Source organism: Anabrus simplex, chromosome X, assembly GCF_040414725.1.
Source record: "Anabrus simplex isolate iqAnaSimp1 chromosome X, ASM4041472v1, whole genome shotgun sequence".
NCBI lineage: Eukaryota > Metazoa > Arthropoda > Insecta > Orthoptera > Tettigoniidae > Anabrus > Anabrus simplex.
Genome location: NC_090279.1, coordinates 123,405,178 through 123,423,093, shown reverse-complemented (window position 1 = coordinate 123,423,093; position 17,916 = coordinate 123,405,178). Strand labels below are relative to the sequence as shown.

At 39.8% G+C, this 17,916-nt stretch overlaps 1 protein-coding gene across 2 annotated transcripts in view; it reads right to left on the bottom strand.

Annotated features, from left to right (window-relative positions):
- Positions 1-17,916, bottom strand: part of LOC137503067 (putative golgin subfamily A member 6-like protein 3) — a 39,475-nt gene that overhangs the window by 3,983 nt on the left and 17,576 nt on the right. For both annotated transcript variants that reach the window (XM_068230497.1, XM_068230496.1), the window contains exon 3: positions 5,750-5,869. In XM_068230497.1, coding sequence (XP_068086598.1) covers positions 5,750-5,869 — 120 coding nt within the window. The remainder of the gene's footprint in view (positions 1-5,749; positions 5,870-17,916) is intronic.

Here is a 17,916-nt window from a genome sequence, read left to right as displayed (position 1 = left end):
CTTCAAAATATAATTGAAGTTCATCCTGTTTTAATCTCCGCATATTTCGCACCTGTTTCTATTCACCTAATACCAGCTGCAGCTGAAGTCAAATGTTATGGAATAAGCGAGTCTAAATTTACGAAAATGGGTTTCCAGTTGGAAAAAGTTCATTCTAACATTATTAGACAAAAATACGGACAATCAGCAAATAATTAAGAAATAAATACGGACGCCAGGACAGACACTATAAACAAGGGCACATCCTGCTAAATATGGACGTTTGGTAACCCTAGCCTTGAAGAATACCCCTCTTAATTATTACAGGGTCAAATAAAGCTTTGCCTACTCTAATTCTCTGAGATCTATTTTCTAGAAATATAGCAACCCATTCAGTCACTCTTTTGTCTAGTCCAATTGCACTCATTTTTGCTGGTAGTCTCCCATGATCCACCCTATCAAATGCTTTAGACAGGTCAATAGCGATACAGTCCATTTGACCACCTCAATCCAAGATATCTGATATATCATGCTGGAATCCTACAAGTTCAGCTTCAGTGGAATAACCTTTCTTAGAACCGAACTGCCTTCTATCGAACCAGTTGTTAATTTTGCAAACATATCTAATGTAATCAGAAAGAATGCCTTCCCAAAACTTACATGCAACACAAGTCAAACTTAATGGCCTGTAATTTTCAGCTTTATGCCTATCACCCTTTCCTTTATACACAGGGGCTACTAGAGCAACTCTCCATTCATATGGTACTGTATAATTCCTTCAACCCAACACTTCACTGTACCACTCAACACAAAATACATTTCTACGTTCTGAATGGAATGCGAAATACAAGCTCAAACAGGCTCATTCTGCTATTCAGCAATCCCACAGCTAACCAGTATGCAAAACTGAACATTCCTGAAGCTAGCAGCTTACCCCCCATAAGCGCAACTTATCCTTGGAAGTTCAGGAAGGTCTTTTCCTGTAATCACGCAACTGTGGTGATGGCTCTTACCTGAGTCGGAAATCATATTTCTTTCAGAAGGGATGACAATACAGTAACATGTTTAGGTCGAGGAAAAATGTGATCTTACTAACCGGTAATGGTGAAAATTCGGTATGCGATATTTTTTATATAGATTTAATGCAATGAGAATGGGGACTTAAAATTTACGACATGCTAAGTGAATGGAATACGGTGTATGGTGTTCCATACATAATGGTACTCTTCACATGTCATGGTTTTAAAACCATCATCCCTTAGTCGCTTCTTTTAGTTGTTTCTTACAAGAGGCAGGGGATATTGCGAGTGTATTTTTCGTCTCCGGATTCTACCTACAGGGGATCAGAAAATCAGACTTTTCTGATTAGGCCTACCTGCCAACTTTCAAAAAGAAAAATCTGGAAGATTGTAAAGCGGAAAATTTTTAACAACACGTGCATGCGTAGCAAAGTCTTGAAACATAATGAAAAAGGATGGCAAAGAGGGATATTATAAACAATACTAATACAAGTCAAATATATGTTATGATCGCCCATGAAATTAAATACTTACACAACGTTACATCTTTCAGTGATCGTATAAAACAAGGGAATTAAGCAGAATATGCCTCCCTAAAAGACTGATAATATCTATTCTTAGTTGAACTAATTACGAACACCACTAAAGATACTAAATCGCTTACAAATTCGTCACACAATTCCAGGAGTTTCAGAACTACCACCAATGTTACACCCACACACAAACAAAGCCTTTCACAGCTGCTACGAAGCACGATGCAGTTACTAAAGTTGTTATAAATAAATTCACAGCCTGCTACTTTTCACGGATTTCTTTTCTTAAAAATAACAGCCTGCTACTTGTTTGGGAACATCTCAGTGAATGAATTAGGAGTTGAGGTCGAAGAGGAGACAAAAGCACCATGGTAATGGATAATGTGATTATCGATACATTTACCAGTCGAATTCCAAACACTGCATCTCATATTACCAGCTAGTATCAAAAGTCAAATCTGATGTGACCGCAAAGAGCAAAACCAAGTGCGGATATTTCAAATCCGTAAAATAACATTGTTCATCCATACAAAGGTAAAACACACTCAAAATCCGTACATTTTACAGAAAATCTGGAATACTTGGCAGGTATGCTGACGGCAAGCAAAAAGGTCCATTTAGAGTTCGAATTTCTTAACAATTAAGAAATATACTTGGCACAAAACTTAGGGGAACAAATGTTTGACATGCTGTAAAAGTTTATGTCATGGACCATGAAATATGTACAGGTTTATACGAATTGCTACACACCACAGTAAAGCAGTCATGGCGATTTAACTGCATAAAGGTTACCCTATTGAATGTAAACGTGCTTCCAGTCCAGTCGGGTCTCAATACAAAGTAGTCCGGAGCACACAAACCAATCTCGCCACACTATTTGACATTAATACGCATTATTCGAGTATGAGATAGTCAGCACGAGGCATCTAAGCGAAGTGGACGTGTCCCGAGCTGTTGCCCTACGTCAAGAACGACCTCAGAGTGCCTCCATCAGTTGTGCACAGGTTCTAGCATCGTTATGCGGAGACAGGAGGGTATGTTAGACGCCGTGGACAAGGTCACAGACGGGAAAGTACTGCTCAACAAGACAGATTCCTATGGTTATCAGCACTACGCCAGCCCTCCAGCAGTGCCAGGGAACTGCGAAGTGACCTTACAAGAGCCTCTGACGTTCAGCTGTGTGTTCAGACTGTACGCAATCAATTACGAGAGTATAAAATACGCTCTAGAAAACCTGCGCGTGTAACCCCCCTCACTCGGGAACACCACAGAACATCGTCACTGGCAACTGAGACACTGGCGTCAGGTAATGTTTACTGACGAGTCCAGGTTTACCTTATATGGACTGGATGGCCGTCAACGCGTGTGGAGACGACGAGGACAGTGATTCGTTGAAGGTCTTGCGCAGGAAGTAGACAGACATGGTGGGGCTTCGGTCATGGTGTGAGGATGGATCATGATTGATAACCGTATGGATCTTGCGGTGGTACCTGGCCATCTGAATGCTACAGTGTACGTCAGGGGCATCGTGAACGACCATATTGCTCCTGCTGCTCTTGGTGTAGAGCCTGATTTCTTGCTGATGCGTGACAATGCGACAACCCATACTGCATGAGGCACCAGATATCATCTCCAGTGATTGTACATCTGTGTGATGGAGTACCCTGAAAGGAACCCCGAACTAAATCCACTGGAGCACTTATGGGATATATTGCAGAGACCGATTCGGCAGTACGAAAATGCTCTACAAACAATACACGAACCACTGGTTGAGGAATGGGATTCCATTCCACAGGCAGGCATCCAACGTTTGATATGCAGCATACTACGCAGGCGTGCAGCTGCAATTGAAGCTACGGGAGGTGCAAAACAGTATTAGACAACTACTGCTCGGGTATGCAGATTCTTCCGCAAGAAATTTACATTGTGATTGTGATAGTTCATCTGTTCTGTTGCAAATTGTGGCGAATGGCTAAATGCAGTGGCGATGGTTTTGTTGTTGCTAATTAAATAAAGCATGCAGTTCCTTCACCAACATGTGCTTCTTTTCACAAATCCACATGTCGAGATTCTACACAGCATTAAAAATCTGTTCACCTAATTTTTGTGCTCAGTTTACAATAGATTTCACAAATTCTGAAGCTTTTATTTGCATGCAGTATTAATGAAATCAATATTCAGCCAGGGTAATGCTCGATCATAAAACAATGTATTGCAGACTTCCACCATGGAGGTTATTAGTTATAAAAGATACACTAGAACCCTGTTTTAACGTGCCAGCTTTTAATGACGATTTTCGTAAGGACAATAAATTAACTAGTGATAAATATTATTTTTAAGTGGTCCGCCTATTCAATACATTTATAATTTATTACACTTAGTACATGTTTCTTCCCCTGAGGGACATCATCAGCTATAATCAAGTACATTAATATAACAGAATACAAAAATTACATTAATAAATTGGAAAGACACATTAAAAATTTGTTGCATGATAGGACATTTAAAATAAAATATTGGCAAACTTTGTTAAATCTGCAAGTCATATAATCAATAAAACTTGTTGAATTGTTCATTAAACTCTTAATGATAAAGTTCGTGGGAACTAAGAGTGTATTCATAAAATCTTAAATGATCGCTGTTGTGAATAAGAACTCTCGATTTAAAATATTTATTGATGAAAGATCTATAAGATCTTTGATAGACATTCCTTAATTTGTACATAAGATTGAACACATGGAGGCAAAAATGTAAACGAAGACTTGACAGCACTGTTGTGTTAACAGTGACGGGAGTGAAAAACTACCACCACTAATAATTGGAAAATAGAAGAATCCACAATGTTTCAAGAACACCCGTACAGTCCGATGTAAGTATGATTTTAACAAAAATGTGTGGACGACATTGGACACTTCTAAATTTTTTACGAAGCTTGGATGCTAAGTTGGGATTGGCAGGAAGGAAAATAGATATGGTGACAGACAGATGTCCAGCTCATCCTTCAGATACATACATCTTTCCTTCAGAATATCAAAGTGGTTTTCTATCCTCCTAACTGCACCAGTCACCTGCAGCCTTTGGACCTTGGCATTATTCATTCTGTGAAAGTGAAGTTCGGAAAGAAATGAGGAAATTACTCCAAGCCACGCATATGTTTCTAGCAGCATGGCAACTAGTCACAACGAACACTATACAAAACTGCTTTGGCCATGCAGGTTTTGGTGCAATTTCAGAAGATTTTAATGAAGGAGACACTACTGATGGCATTGGGGAAGATTGGGAGTTGTATCAAAGGACTCGAGTGCCACAACATTTGAAGAATTTATTACTTGTGATGATGATATCCTAACCTTAGCACCACGGATGTATGCTGGAAACTTTGGTGACAATGCAAAAAAAAAAAAAGACAAGTACTCAAGAGGAAGAAGAGGATCCAGCAGAACCAACTTTAGGGGCAGCAGCAGAGGGATGTGATATTGTATTGGTACTTCCCTTCAACGTTGATGAAGATCTCAACAGTCTCAACCAAACTGGGAGAAAACTTCTTAGCGAGAGACTTCTAGGCAAGAGGAAGCAAACTACTGTACTTCAGAAAGTGAGGGTTAATATGTTTATTCTCATGGTTCTCATAGTCTATTTTTCTCAAAACTCAAAATCATATTAGGCCTCTGTCCATTCAAGTTAAAATTGAAGTCATTAATACATATTTCTCTTTTCCTTGCTGCAGGTTGTGTTCCAAATGATCTACTAAGGAATTTGTTACATCTGTTTTTTTGTAAATATTTTCTACAATTTTTGTTACATGACTTCTTAGTATCCTTTAACATGTTCCTTTATTATTTAACATCACATTCGTAAAGACATAAATTTTCTTTTAACCCCCTTTTAAGGAAGATTTTTTTTTTTACAATTTGTTTTACGTCACACCAACACAGATAGGTCTTATGGTGATGATGGGATGGGAAAGGACCAGGAATTGGAAGGAAGCATCCGTGGCCTTAATTAAGGTACAGCATTTGCATAGTGTGAAAATGGGAAACCACGGAAAACCACCTTCAGCACTGCCAACAGTGGGGTTCGAACCCACTATCTCAAGGATGCAAGCTCACAGCTGCGCACCGTAACTGCATAGCCAACTCGCCTGGTAGGAAGCAATTTCAAAACCCTCCAAGATTTGTATATATTGGTGTATATTGATACAGGAAATATTCGATTTACCTCAAAGACAGGCCCAGGATTGCGTTCTATTCCCCCTGTGAGCAGTAACATGGAAATTACTGCGTAGAGCCCTCTAGGCGACTCGTTGACAGCGACTAGCTTCACAGTAGTGTAACTCATCTGTAACACAAACAGGCTAGCATACAGGATAACAGTAGTAAATGGATACCAGAAATACTGTACTTATTTGCATAATTGATGCATTTCTCCCCAAATTTCCATAATGATAAAGTTGTATACATTAACATTAATAATAATAAAAATAACAGGAAGAGCAATAATCATTTGTGCATAACTACTGTGCAGGCATTTTAATTAGATGCAGTGCAGGTTGCCTGCAAGTTTCACTCTAGAAAACCAGGTAGATATTTCAACCGTTTTACCTACTTTCTCTCTGTCAGCCTACAATAGGACGGACACTGCCAGAATGCAGAGAGGAGAAATTAAAAACTCAGCCTCAAGGCTGAAACCGAGGTTTCGTGTTTGGCTCCTCTGCATCTACATTTTGGGATAGCCTGTTATGGCTTAGAAAACCGTATTCTTATTTTCTACTGCTTAATCGGTGTTCTCACTGTTTTTAAAGTTTAATTCTATGAAGGCGTGTAAGCTCTGGGTGATGCTGCAATCTTACAGCTATAGTAGGAACTATATGTCGTCTTATTCTTTGACATTGCTCCGGCCAATCAGCGCTTGGTGTCGGCCATTTTTGAAATAGTCCGTCTCTGGAGAGGGAAGCGAAGCGAGGAGTCGCTGCTTTTCTATCATGCCGAGAAGACGTTGGTGTACCGAGCTCCAGGCAATGCATTGGCATAGTATAATGGACTATGGATAGTGAATTTAAAAGGATGTAGGATTGTGCTCCACACCCTCAGCGTTCATCTAATACATCCTTGTAGTGTGTGATTTTTATTTTACCTTGTAAACACCAACTTCTACGGTAAGGAGGACATGGCCTGGCCATGTTGTTTAACTTTCCTACTGCTGGGACCTCAAACCAACCTGTAAGTCAACCTTTATACTTATTTGTTGTTTTCATCGGTGGTGAACTGCTTCTGCATTTACTTAGGAGAAATCTATCAATCATCAAAATAAGTGATACGTTCCGGAAAATTTGGTGGACCATTATTTGATAAGTGAAAATGTACTACCCTTTCAAAAGTAACGTATCGGGTTGAAAAAGATGTTAATTTGTTTGTTTGAAGCATCTAGCATGTAACGTGTCACCACAAGAAATTTGAATTTTCTAAGGGAAATTTGAAAAGAGGTATAAATGTAAAATATTATTATTATTATTATTATTATTATTATCTGGTAATGATGTTACTGCTGTTCTGAAATTTGTTTTAAAGTGGGGTAATACATGGGAGTTCCAGTAAGGATATTGGTGCATTTTCGGGTTGTTTTAAATTTATTTTTCTGCTTTTTATTTAATTCCGTTCCTTTTAGGGTTTTTCCCTGGTTTTTGGGATTGTTGGTTCCATTATTTTGCCTCCATTTTGCGTACCATTGTTGGTCCACTATCGGGATTGGTTCTTTCCTGAATTAACAATGGATTATGGTTGCCTTGGAGACGATGTTGTTTTTCTGAGAGACGTGATGGTGATGATGTTTTTTGAAGGCTGGGAGTCACCCCTGTCGTAGATTGTTCTGCCATTAAAAGGAACCGTGTTGTGTGTTTACTGTTTCTTGCCCCTCATTGCTCTTTTTCCTTTTCCCTTCAGGTTTTGTTGTGTCGGGTTTCCTTTCCCTTGAACATTTTTGAGTAGCACTTACATCCTGTGCTGGACCTCCCACTGTATATTGGTTACCCTATAACTGATGTGAAACGAAAGAGAGAGAGTTCCATCTCTCAGCGAAAATCTGTGAGAGCAAAGAAAGTTTTTTTTTCCTGTTTCTTACAAGATGGTATTTCCTAATAATGACTTATTTCCTCTCTTAAGAAAAGATTTGTTGGTTGTTAAGAAGGTAAACAGAAGTGTTTAATTATAACATATCCTCCTTTAAAATGTTTCTCGCCGACCGGATTTTTGGTGATTTAATTTCGTTATTTTAGGTTGGTTCAAAATTTGAAGGTACCATTTAAATTTCCTTATTTTATTTCTTACCGTTTGGCAGTTTTCGAATAATTTTCTTAATTTACTTTTAGGTGTTTCTTGGTACTTTATTTGAAGTTTTCTGTAGTTCGGTGAGGTCTGTTTACCTTATTTAATCCAATTTAATTTAATTTACTTTAATTTTAAAGACCTCTTCATTTTAATCACATGTCAATTTGATTTTAGTCAGTTTCTGGTAGCTATCATTTTGGTAAACTACTGCGAAGATGTCTTGTTATTTACCTGTTAATTTTGAGTTTCATTAAATAATATATTTAAAAAAAAAAAAGAAAGTTTGTCTTGATTTCTACTCAACATTAATTTTGGCACACTGACAGTTGGTAGCTTGATCCACCCGTTGGTTTTCTACCACCTGGAGGTAAGTTCACCTTTTCCTATGTATTTTATTTTGTTCTGGGTGTGTAGTGTATGTGACGCTTCCTATTTTGTTCCTCTTCCACTGGATCTTGTCCGATGTAGTGTAGTCTTTTACTCTCAATCAGCTAGTTTGGTACCAGGTTACCAAGCTGGTGGGCCAGTAAGTGGTAGCAGAGCGTGGTTCCTAAGTTGACTACGCTTGTGCTACTGTTAATTACCTGTAGGTCGGTCGTATCCCCCTTTTCTTGAAAACTGTTCACTGTGTCAAATGGTTGAGTGGTGGAAAAAAGGCAAATGGTCTTAAAGATTACTTACTTTTGTGAAAAGAAGCGCATTTATCTTGATTAATTTGTTGGAATTTTGTTGCATGTACCTCCACGATGTCTCGAGCGGTCCTGTTTCCCCACAAGCTCCGTAAGGCAGAGTTAAAATATGAGGTAGCGATACGTGGAGCTAGTCCAGCTGGTTCTGTTGCCGAGTGTGCTAACCTTCTTTCCGAGCTTATTCAGGTGCCCATTAATCCTTCTTGTGTTCGCCCCAGCAATATTGGTGAGGCACTTCATTTTATAACCGAGGCTTTGACCGAGATAGAGGTAATAAGGGAAGAGTTCTTGGATATGTCTCCTACTAAAGCACAAATTGACCATTTAAAGGCCAGAGTATATCACTACTTGGGAAGGATCCATGTTTTATTGTCGCTTAAACCTGAACCCGAGTTTATCTCTCAGTGCACCAAATTGTTGGCTATTGCCTCTAGCATTTCTGCTGAGCTGAACCTGATGATTGCCAGCAGAGATATGGATAACCTAAAAATCAGTCAAAAATGTAATCCTTCTGACCCTATTCCTCAGTGTTCCTCAAACGATGTAGTTACCCCTCCTAATAACCCAGGCTTATGTTGTGCTGCCTCTCCCGTCCTGGAAAGTTTGTTGTCTAAAATGAGCCTTACTCCCACCTACAACCCTTTAAAGGAGCTTTTCCATGGGGTGAAAAATTTCTCAGTAGATTCGATTGAGGAAAGCATTCGTTTTGTGCGGTTTCTAGTAGAAATGAAGGATTCTGGTAAAGTTTATTCTATCGATGATTTGGGTATCTTTCAAGCTCTTTTCTCCCATTTTGAAGGTATTCTGAAACGGGAAATCTCAGAGGCCATTTCCCTGAAACTTAAGGTTGATGAATTTCATGAATCGGTGTTGAAAAAATTTATTCCCTCCTTGGCATTACAAAGCTTAATTCCTCAACATTGTTTTCGGACGCAGTTCCTTCATGAAAATTTACTTTCTTATATCCTTGACCTCAGATTTTACTGTAAAGTTTTCAAAATTACTGTCCCAGAGGAAGAAATGGTGGCAAGAATTTTAAAAGGCATCTCTCCCTCATACAGGTCCTACCTTTCCCTGAGTAAGTGCCCAACTACTTTTGATGAACTGGAGGTTGCATGCTCCTTCGCTGAAGACGTCAAGCATGGAGATGCCCCCAGACCTGTAAGTTTACCTCCACCTGCCAAACCTGTTCATCCTGTCCCCTCTCCTATATATAAGGATGCCAGTGCCAAGAAGTGTTTTAACTGCGGTTCTAGGAACCACCTCAGAAATGCTTGTACTGTAGTTAAGCGCAACTCTAGGGGTTGTTGCTATTCTTGTGGATCTGCTCAGCATCTTAAGAATAATTGCCCCTTGTCAGCTCCTAATTCTGGTCGATGACTAAAAGTTTCCCAAATAAAGTGCAAAAATTCTAATTTTGGAAAGTCTCCGGGCTCTGCTAAGGTTATCTGTCCCCAAAAGTGTAATAAGATTTCTACCTGTGGTGTTTCCTTGTGTACTTTTGCTGAAGTCGAAGTAAATAACGAACCCCTGTTAGCATTGATTGATTCTGGTAGTATTGTCAATGTGATTAATTTTGGATGGTATTCCAAGCTGAAGAGTGCTTGTAAACTGGATAAATTATTACCTGTTGGTGTGAAGTGTATGGCTGCTAATGGGAACAAGTTGGAAATTCTGGGGGCTGTAAAGGTAAAAGTAAGAATCGGGAATTTCACCTGGAAAATCACATGCCTTGTGGCACCTAACCTGTCTTGCAACATGATTTAAGGGACAGGGTTCTTGTCGAAAATTGGACTAGTTATGGATCTTCAAGCTAGGATGTTTTTCTTTAAATTTTCACCTGATTCTAAATTTAACTTAAGGGAACTTTCCTCGTGTGCAATGAAGGTTTCCTGTGTAGATGAGTCAGTACCGGAAGGAGTTGGTGAAATTGATAAATTAGATCTCAGCCATTTAAGTGAGGAGGAAGCTGAGTGTATTCGTGTTCTATGTAATGATTTTCCTGATGTGTTTACTAGCAAGTTAGGAGTTACTGATGTTCTCGAGTATCAGATTGAGTTATCAGATAACACTCCTGTCAGATCCCCTCCTTACCGCCTCTCACCTCCTCGTATGCTCGAGCTTAAAAAGATGTTAGCTGACGGAGTGATCCGTCCATCTACCTCTCCCTATGCATCCCCAGTCTTCCTGGTACCTAAACCCTCTGGAGGGTTCATGGCTGTTATCAACTACAAGGCTTTAAACTGCAAGGTCATCTTGCAATCCATCCCTTTACCCGATCTGCACACTTGTTTTGGGTGGTTCTCGGGTGCCAAGTTTTTCACTGTGTTAGATGTCAATCAGGCATATTACCAAGTCCCATTGTCTAAGTCTTCCATTCCACTAACTGCTTTCATCACTGATTGGAACCTCTATGAATTTCTGCGGCTCCCGTTTGGCATCTCTTGTGGCGCGGCTGTTCTCACGAGACTGTTAGACAATATTCTCTATGACATTAAGTTCAGGTTCGTCTTTAATTACCTTGATGACCTGGTTATATTCTCAAAAACCTTCGAAGAACATGTCGAACATGTTAGAGAATTCCTGGATCGCTTGAGGAAAGCTGGACTGACTGTCAAGTTGTCAAAAGTAGCGTTTGCTAAGCCGAGTATGTCTTTCCTTGGACATGTGGTTTCCTCCAATGGTATCTCCATCGACCACTCTAGGACTCAGGCTATTAGGGATTTTCGACCCCCTAAAGATGTCAAAGGTATCGCACGGTTCGTGGGCATGGTCAATTTTTTCAGGAAGTTCATTCCTAATTTTGCAGAGATAGCTGTTCCTCTAAATCATCTTAGACGTAAAGACGTGAAGTTCTTCAGGGGTCGTCCTCAGCAAGAAGCCTTTGAAGCTTTGAAATCCGCTCGATGAATGCTCCTGTTTTGGCTATTCCAAATTTGAATAAAAGGTTCATTGTGCAAACTGACGCCTCTGGCAAAGCGATTGCTGGTGTTCTTCTACAAGAGTACGAGGATGGGCGTAGGCCTGTAGCTTACGTGTCTAGGACTCTTACCAACCTAGAAAACAAATACTCCATTTATGAGTTGGAATGTCTGGCCGTGTTGTTTGCCCTGGAAAAATTCAGACCCTTCATCGAGCATGTTAATTTTGATCTTGAGACAGACAACCAAGCTCTTTCTTGGGTATTGAACCGACCCAAGGGAACTGGCCGTATCACTAGATGGGCTTTGAGGATTTCATCTTTCAATTTCAATGTCAGGCATATCAGGGGTTCTGAGAACGTCATCGCCGACGGCCTAAGTAGGATGCTTGAGGGTAATTTTGGCACCGATGTAAATCCTGATGATGAAAAAATTGTAACTAATGTCTTTGGAGTTAATGCCATTCTTTCGGATCTTCCTCTACTAAATCATGAAATTGCAGATCATCAGAAAACTGATCCAGATTTGAAGGAGATCATTGATAAGCTTAACAAAGGATCTGTAGTAAAGCCATACTCTCTTGTTAAGGGTGTTCTTTGTTGTAAAGGTCGAAAGAGTAGGAATTTCAAAATTGTTGTCCCTAGGGTCCTTGTCCCGGAAATTTTCAAATATTATCACTGCTCTCCCATTGGTGGACATTTGGGTACGTTCAAGACAAGGGAAAAGATTAGATAGATCTTCATTTGGAAAAAGATGGATAATGATATTAGAAACATGGTGAAATCTTGTCAAACCTGTGCTATTAGCAAACCGAGTATGAACAACCATGTGGGATTTTTATCTTCTTCTCAAGCCTCTCGCCCAATGGAACGGCTCTTCATTGATTTCCTGGGTCTGCTCCCTCGTTCTACCTTAGGAAACACCCACATTTTCATGTGCATTGATGCCTTTTCTCGATTCAGCTGGATTATCCCTACGAGATCTACTGACACTCAAACGACTATCAGTTGTTTGAACTCTATCTTTGCATCCTTTGGTCCTCCCAAGTTTTTAGTCTCCGACAACGCCAGTGCTTTCACCAGCCATTCATTCAGGAAATATTTGTTCGAGTTGTGCATCTCACATGTAACTACCACTCCATACTATCCTAACCCATCTTACGCTGAGAGAATGAACAGGAATCTAAAGTCGGCCTTGATTGCGTTTCATCATAACAATCAGTCCAAGTGGGATTCTTGCCTGCATTGGTTGGCCCATGCGTTCAACTCAGCTTTACATGAAACTCATGGTAAGACGCCTATGTCTCTGATGTTTGGTTACCCTCCGTATTCACCCATGTCCAACCTACTTGGAATCAATGACCTTCTTCCTGACCTGTCCAAGCCCAATGATCTTCAGAAAATTTGGGATGAAGAGAGGAAAAATCTGTCTGTATCGTACGAGAAGGCTAAAAAACGGTACAACAAGGGTAGAAAATCAACAAGGTTGAAGGTTGGAGACCATGTCTTCATTAAATGCTATCCAATTAGTAAAGCTATCAAAATATTTACTGCTAAACTGGCTCCCAGGTACCAAGGACCTTGTACCATTTTGCAGTTCCTGTCCCCTCTATCAGTGTTAGTTAGTGATCCCATCACTAAGAGAATTAGGCGAGTTCATCTGTCTCAAATCAAATCTGGATAAGGTGCAGTTTCCCTTAAGTTTCCTTTTAATTTTGGTGTTTGGTACAACCTTGGGTAGGATGTGGTGTACTGTTTAAAGATGTGCCTAAGAACTACCTCTTAGTGGGCTAATTAGGGTTAATTCATGGGTAGTGTGTAAAACCATGTAATATTTTCTGATTTCTAATGTCTGTATTGATTCCCTGGCTTATGATGGTTTCCTGTGCGAGCTTTTCCTTTGATAGGTCTGGAAAAATTATCCTGTAATGGTGTCTTGATGATATTTCGTGACGAAGCGGATTTGGCATACGAAGTTTTATTACCTTATGTCGATCTTGTAGCTCTGGTGTCCTGTGAATTACTTGTCAATCTACTCCTATTGATTTAATTTCTGTTGGTTATATTTGCTCAGCCCGTGCTACCTTTCCGCGCCTTGCAAGGTTCTTTTTCCTGTCACCATCCTATGGTAGGTTTGGTTGGTCTTCAACCCTGGACTGTTCTTCTTTAAAATTCTAAACTTTACATAATTTGAAACTATAGGTGTTGATCATGATTCGAGAATGCACTGTTATGTTAGGGCACCCTTTCGGGATGTTGTGCATGATGTTTATCTCCGTTTTCCTCCCCGTTCTTCTGTCTACGGGGGTTGGTTTTGTTTCTACTGTATGATTGCTCACTCGTGCTGGTTGTAGGGCAATAGTGCATTCATCGCACGATATGCTTCGCATTGTAATATCATTTCATTAGGTGGTGTAGGTTTGGAAAACCATTATTAATTGTCAGTGACTATGCCCTCTCTATGTCTAATCTTTGGCGGAAGTGATTAGTTGTGAAGGAGCTCTGTCGACTGGTGTTGGGAGTGGTAACCTGTTTGCCTTGTGCATGGACTTGAGTCTTTCTGGTTCTCCACTGTCTGACTGTTTGTAATAGGTGCTCCTCCTTTACTAATTCTCCTAGTGCCCGGTTCTCTACTATTCCCATCTCTTTGGGAGTTGTGAGTTCTTTCTGAGATTGGCTCGTTGCTAGTTCGTCGTACCTAAAGGATCTTCGTACCCAATTTGATAACTGTTGGAAGTATCTTTCCTATTATCGTTTTCTGTAGCCCCACGCTAAACTTTAGTTCTGAGCTCCTCTGGAAGCTTTATTCGCCAGGTTCCTTATTTCAAATTATTTATTTTATTTCCTGTTGCGTGCTGTTCTATGCGAGTTGTGTGCTGTTGTACTATGTGGAGTATCCTACCATATCTACCTGTTGTTGTAGTGTTGTGTTGTGAAAGTATGGTTCTTAACCTGAGAATTCTACTTCTTTAGCCGCGATAGGTTTGGTGTTGGGCCTGTATCTGGTGGTGTTATTTGAGTACCAGTGTGTTGTTTTGAGTGTAAATTTTGATGGTCGCATGATGACTTCATAGCATGCTGTTGAAGATTGTGTAATCTTTTAACCCTGAAGGGCTGACACATGTTTATTGGAAGTTATTGTGGTTTTGATGTTGTGTAGTCATTATTGGGCAGTTATGGCACTTGTTAGAAGGTTGTGTGACCTTATAATTTCTCATGTGTCTTGGTAGATTTGGGAATTGTTTGTTTGTTGGTAACGCAACTCTTGTAGAATAGTATGTAGGTGGATTTAGGTAACTGGCTTCTTGTTGTATTTTGTTTCTGCCATCTCATGGATTTCCTGCATAACCTGTCTCTCAGTCGTCGTCATGTTTTCCATGGTTGTACTGTAAAGTTCATTTAAAGTCAATCTACCGCTCTAGGTGTTTCTTAGTGGATTTTGATGCTTGTTGATACGATTGTTTTAATATCTGTTGTTCTGTGTTTCATCGAATAAGTATGGGATTATTTTGTTGAAACTCTGGATGAATGCTAGCGTCCTTCCGCTAAACGATCATGAGGTATGTGCGTAGCATTCCTTCCTTCTTCTTGGTCTTATGGAAAATTTTCTATCGCCCTGCCTCGTCCCTGCCATTTATTCTTTTATTTACCTCATCTCCTTGGGAAATGGAAATAGGTACCTGTCTGCTGTTGAGCAACAGGATGATTGTGATGTCACTTATTTTTACTCCGATTTGTGTCGAGGTCCTGACGGGCTATGGCGTATAATTACTTGAAAAAAATATATATAATTCAACCACCCGATCAATTATAAAGCCAATACAACAAATATGAGCATGATTACTTGTAATCATAATTTCTTGACTTGCTGTCAATTTGAAATATGACATTGTGTGGAGCAACAGGATGGCACGGTGCAGTTTGAATGAAACAGAAGTAATAAAGTCGTAATAACTCAAGCAATAACTGTACTACAGAAGACTGGACTGAGTGAAGCGAGGATGGGCGTATTAACATAAGAAATGGGACGGCATGATGCGCACGGCCAAGTAATGGACAACAAAACGTGCCAAAGTAGCCTAAGTGTACGTACTCTTTCTCATGAACTAATAGACATATTAACACAGAATTTGTGCTAAATGAATCTTTAAACTATTTATCTCGGTTCTTCCACTCAAAGTTTCTGAGACAACAATTACCCTAGTTTTCACTGCATTATGAAACAACCCATGCAAATACAAGAACGTCACTTTATTTCCATAGAAAATGTGGAGGGTCCCTTCGTCATTACTAAACCATACGTAAATATAAAGTTAATGAATGTAAACTACATTCATTTGAGTCTCTACTGTAAACAGTTGAAAATAATCTGAGCCAAACTGTAGTTACAGTGAATTTTTAAAGACATTGCTGTATAATTACAGTGCTCACATCTGAATCACCTCTGTCCGCAGGGTAAAACGGCTCTTGAACGTTCCATGTCACCAAGGGGCTGTCAGTGAAACTTCAACACAGCAATTTATATAAGAAAACTTAAAATGCTAAAATGTGATATTTTATGTATTATCATGAAGAATACATACATACATACATACATACATACATTATCATTATAGACTGTTATGCCTTTCAGCGTTCAGTCTGCAAGGCTCTGAGAATTTACTAAACGTCGCCACAATCCTCGATTTGAAACTAGTGTTGTGGCCTCGTTTAGTTCTATACCTCTTATCTTTAAATCGTTAAAAACCGAGTCTAACCATCGTCGTCTTGGTCTCCCTCTACTTCTCTTATCCTCCATAACAGAGTCCATTATTCTCCTAGGTAACCTATCCTCCTCCATTCACCTCACATGACCCCATCACCGAAGCCGGTTTATGCGTACAGCTTCATCCATAGACTTCATTCCTAAATTAGCCTTTATCTCCTCATTCCGTGTACCATCCTGCCATTGTTCCCACCTGTTTGTACCAGCAATCATTCTTGCTACTTTCATGTCTGTTACTTCTAACTTATGAATAAGATATCCTGAGTCCACCCAGCTTTCGCTCCCGTAAAGCAAAGTTGGTCTGAAAACAGACCGATGTAAAGATAGTTTCATCTGGGAGCTGACTTCCTTCTTACAGAATACTGCTGATCGCAACTGCGAGCTCACTGCATTAGCTTTACTACACCTTGATTCAATCTCACTTAGTATATTACCATCCTGGGAGAACACACAACCTAAATACTTGAAATTATCGACCTGTTCTAGCTTTGTATCACCAATCTGACATTCAATTCTTTTGAATTTCTTACCTACTGACATCAATTTACTCTTTGAGAGGCTAATTTTCATACCATACTCATTGCACCTATTTTCAAGTTCCAAGACATTAGACTGCAGGCTTTCGGCACAGTCTGCCATTAAGACCAAGTCGTCAGCATAGGCCAAACTGCTTACTACATTTCCACCTAACTGAATCCCTCCCTGCCATTTTATACCTTTCAGCAGATGATCCATGTAAACAACGAACAACAAAGGTGAAAGATTACAGCCATGTCTAACCTCTGAAAGTACCCTGAACCAAGAACTCATTCTACCATCAATTCTCACTGAAGCCCAATTGTCAACATAAATGCCTTTGATTGAGTTTAATAATCTACCTTTAATTCCATAGTCCCACAGTATGGCGAACAACTTTTCCCTCGGTACCCTGTCATATGCTTTCTCTAGATCTACGAAACATAAACACAACTGCCTATTCCTCTCGTAGCATTTTTCAATTACCTGGCGCATACTGAAAATCTGATCCTGACAGCCTCTCTGTGGTCTGAAACCACACTGGTTTTCATCCAACTTCCTCTCAACGACTGATCGCACCCTCCCTTCCAAGATGCCAGTGAATACTTTGCTTGGTATACTAATCAATGAGATACCTCGATAGTTGTTGCAATCCTTCCTGTTCCCTTGCTTATAGATAGGTGCAATTACTGCTTTTGTCCAATCTGAAGGTACCTTACCAACACTCCACGCTAATTTTACTACTCTATGAAGCCATTTCATCCCTGCCTTCCCACTATACTTCACCATTTCAGGTCTAATTTCATCTATTCCTGCTGCCTTATGACAATGGAGTTTATTTACTATTCTTTCCACATCCTCAAGCATAATTTCACCAACATCATTTTCCTTCTCCCCATGAGCTTGGCTGTTTGCAACACCACCAGGATGATTTCCTTTTATTCAAAATATTCCCTCCACCTCTCCAGTGATTCCCTGGGATCTAATATGAGTTCACCTGAATTACTCAAAACACTGTTCATTTCCTTTTTCCCTCCCTTCCTAAGATTCTTTATTACTGTCCAGAAAGGTTTCCCTGCTGCTTGACCTAGCCTTTCCAGGTTGTTACCAAAATCTTCCCATGACTTCTTTTTGGATTCAACAACTATTTGTTTCGCTCTGTTTCTTTCATC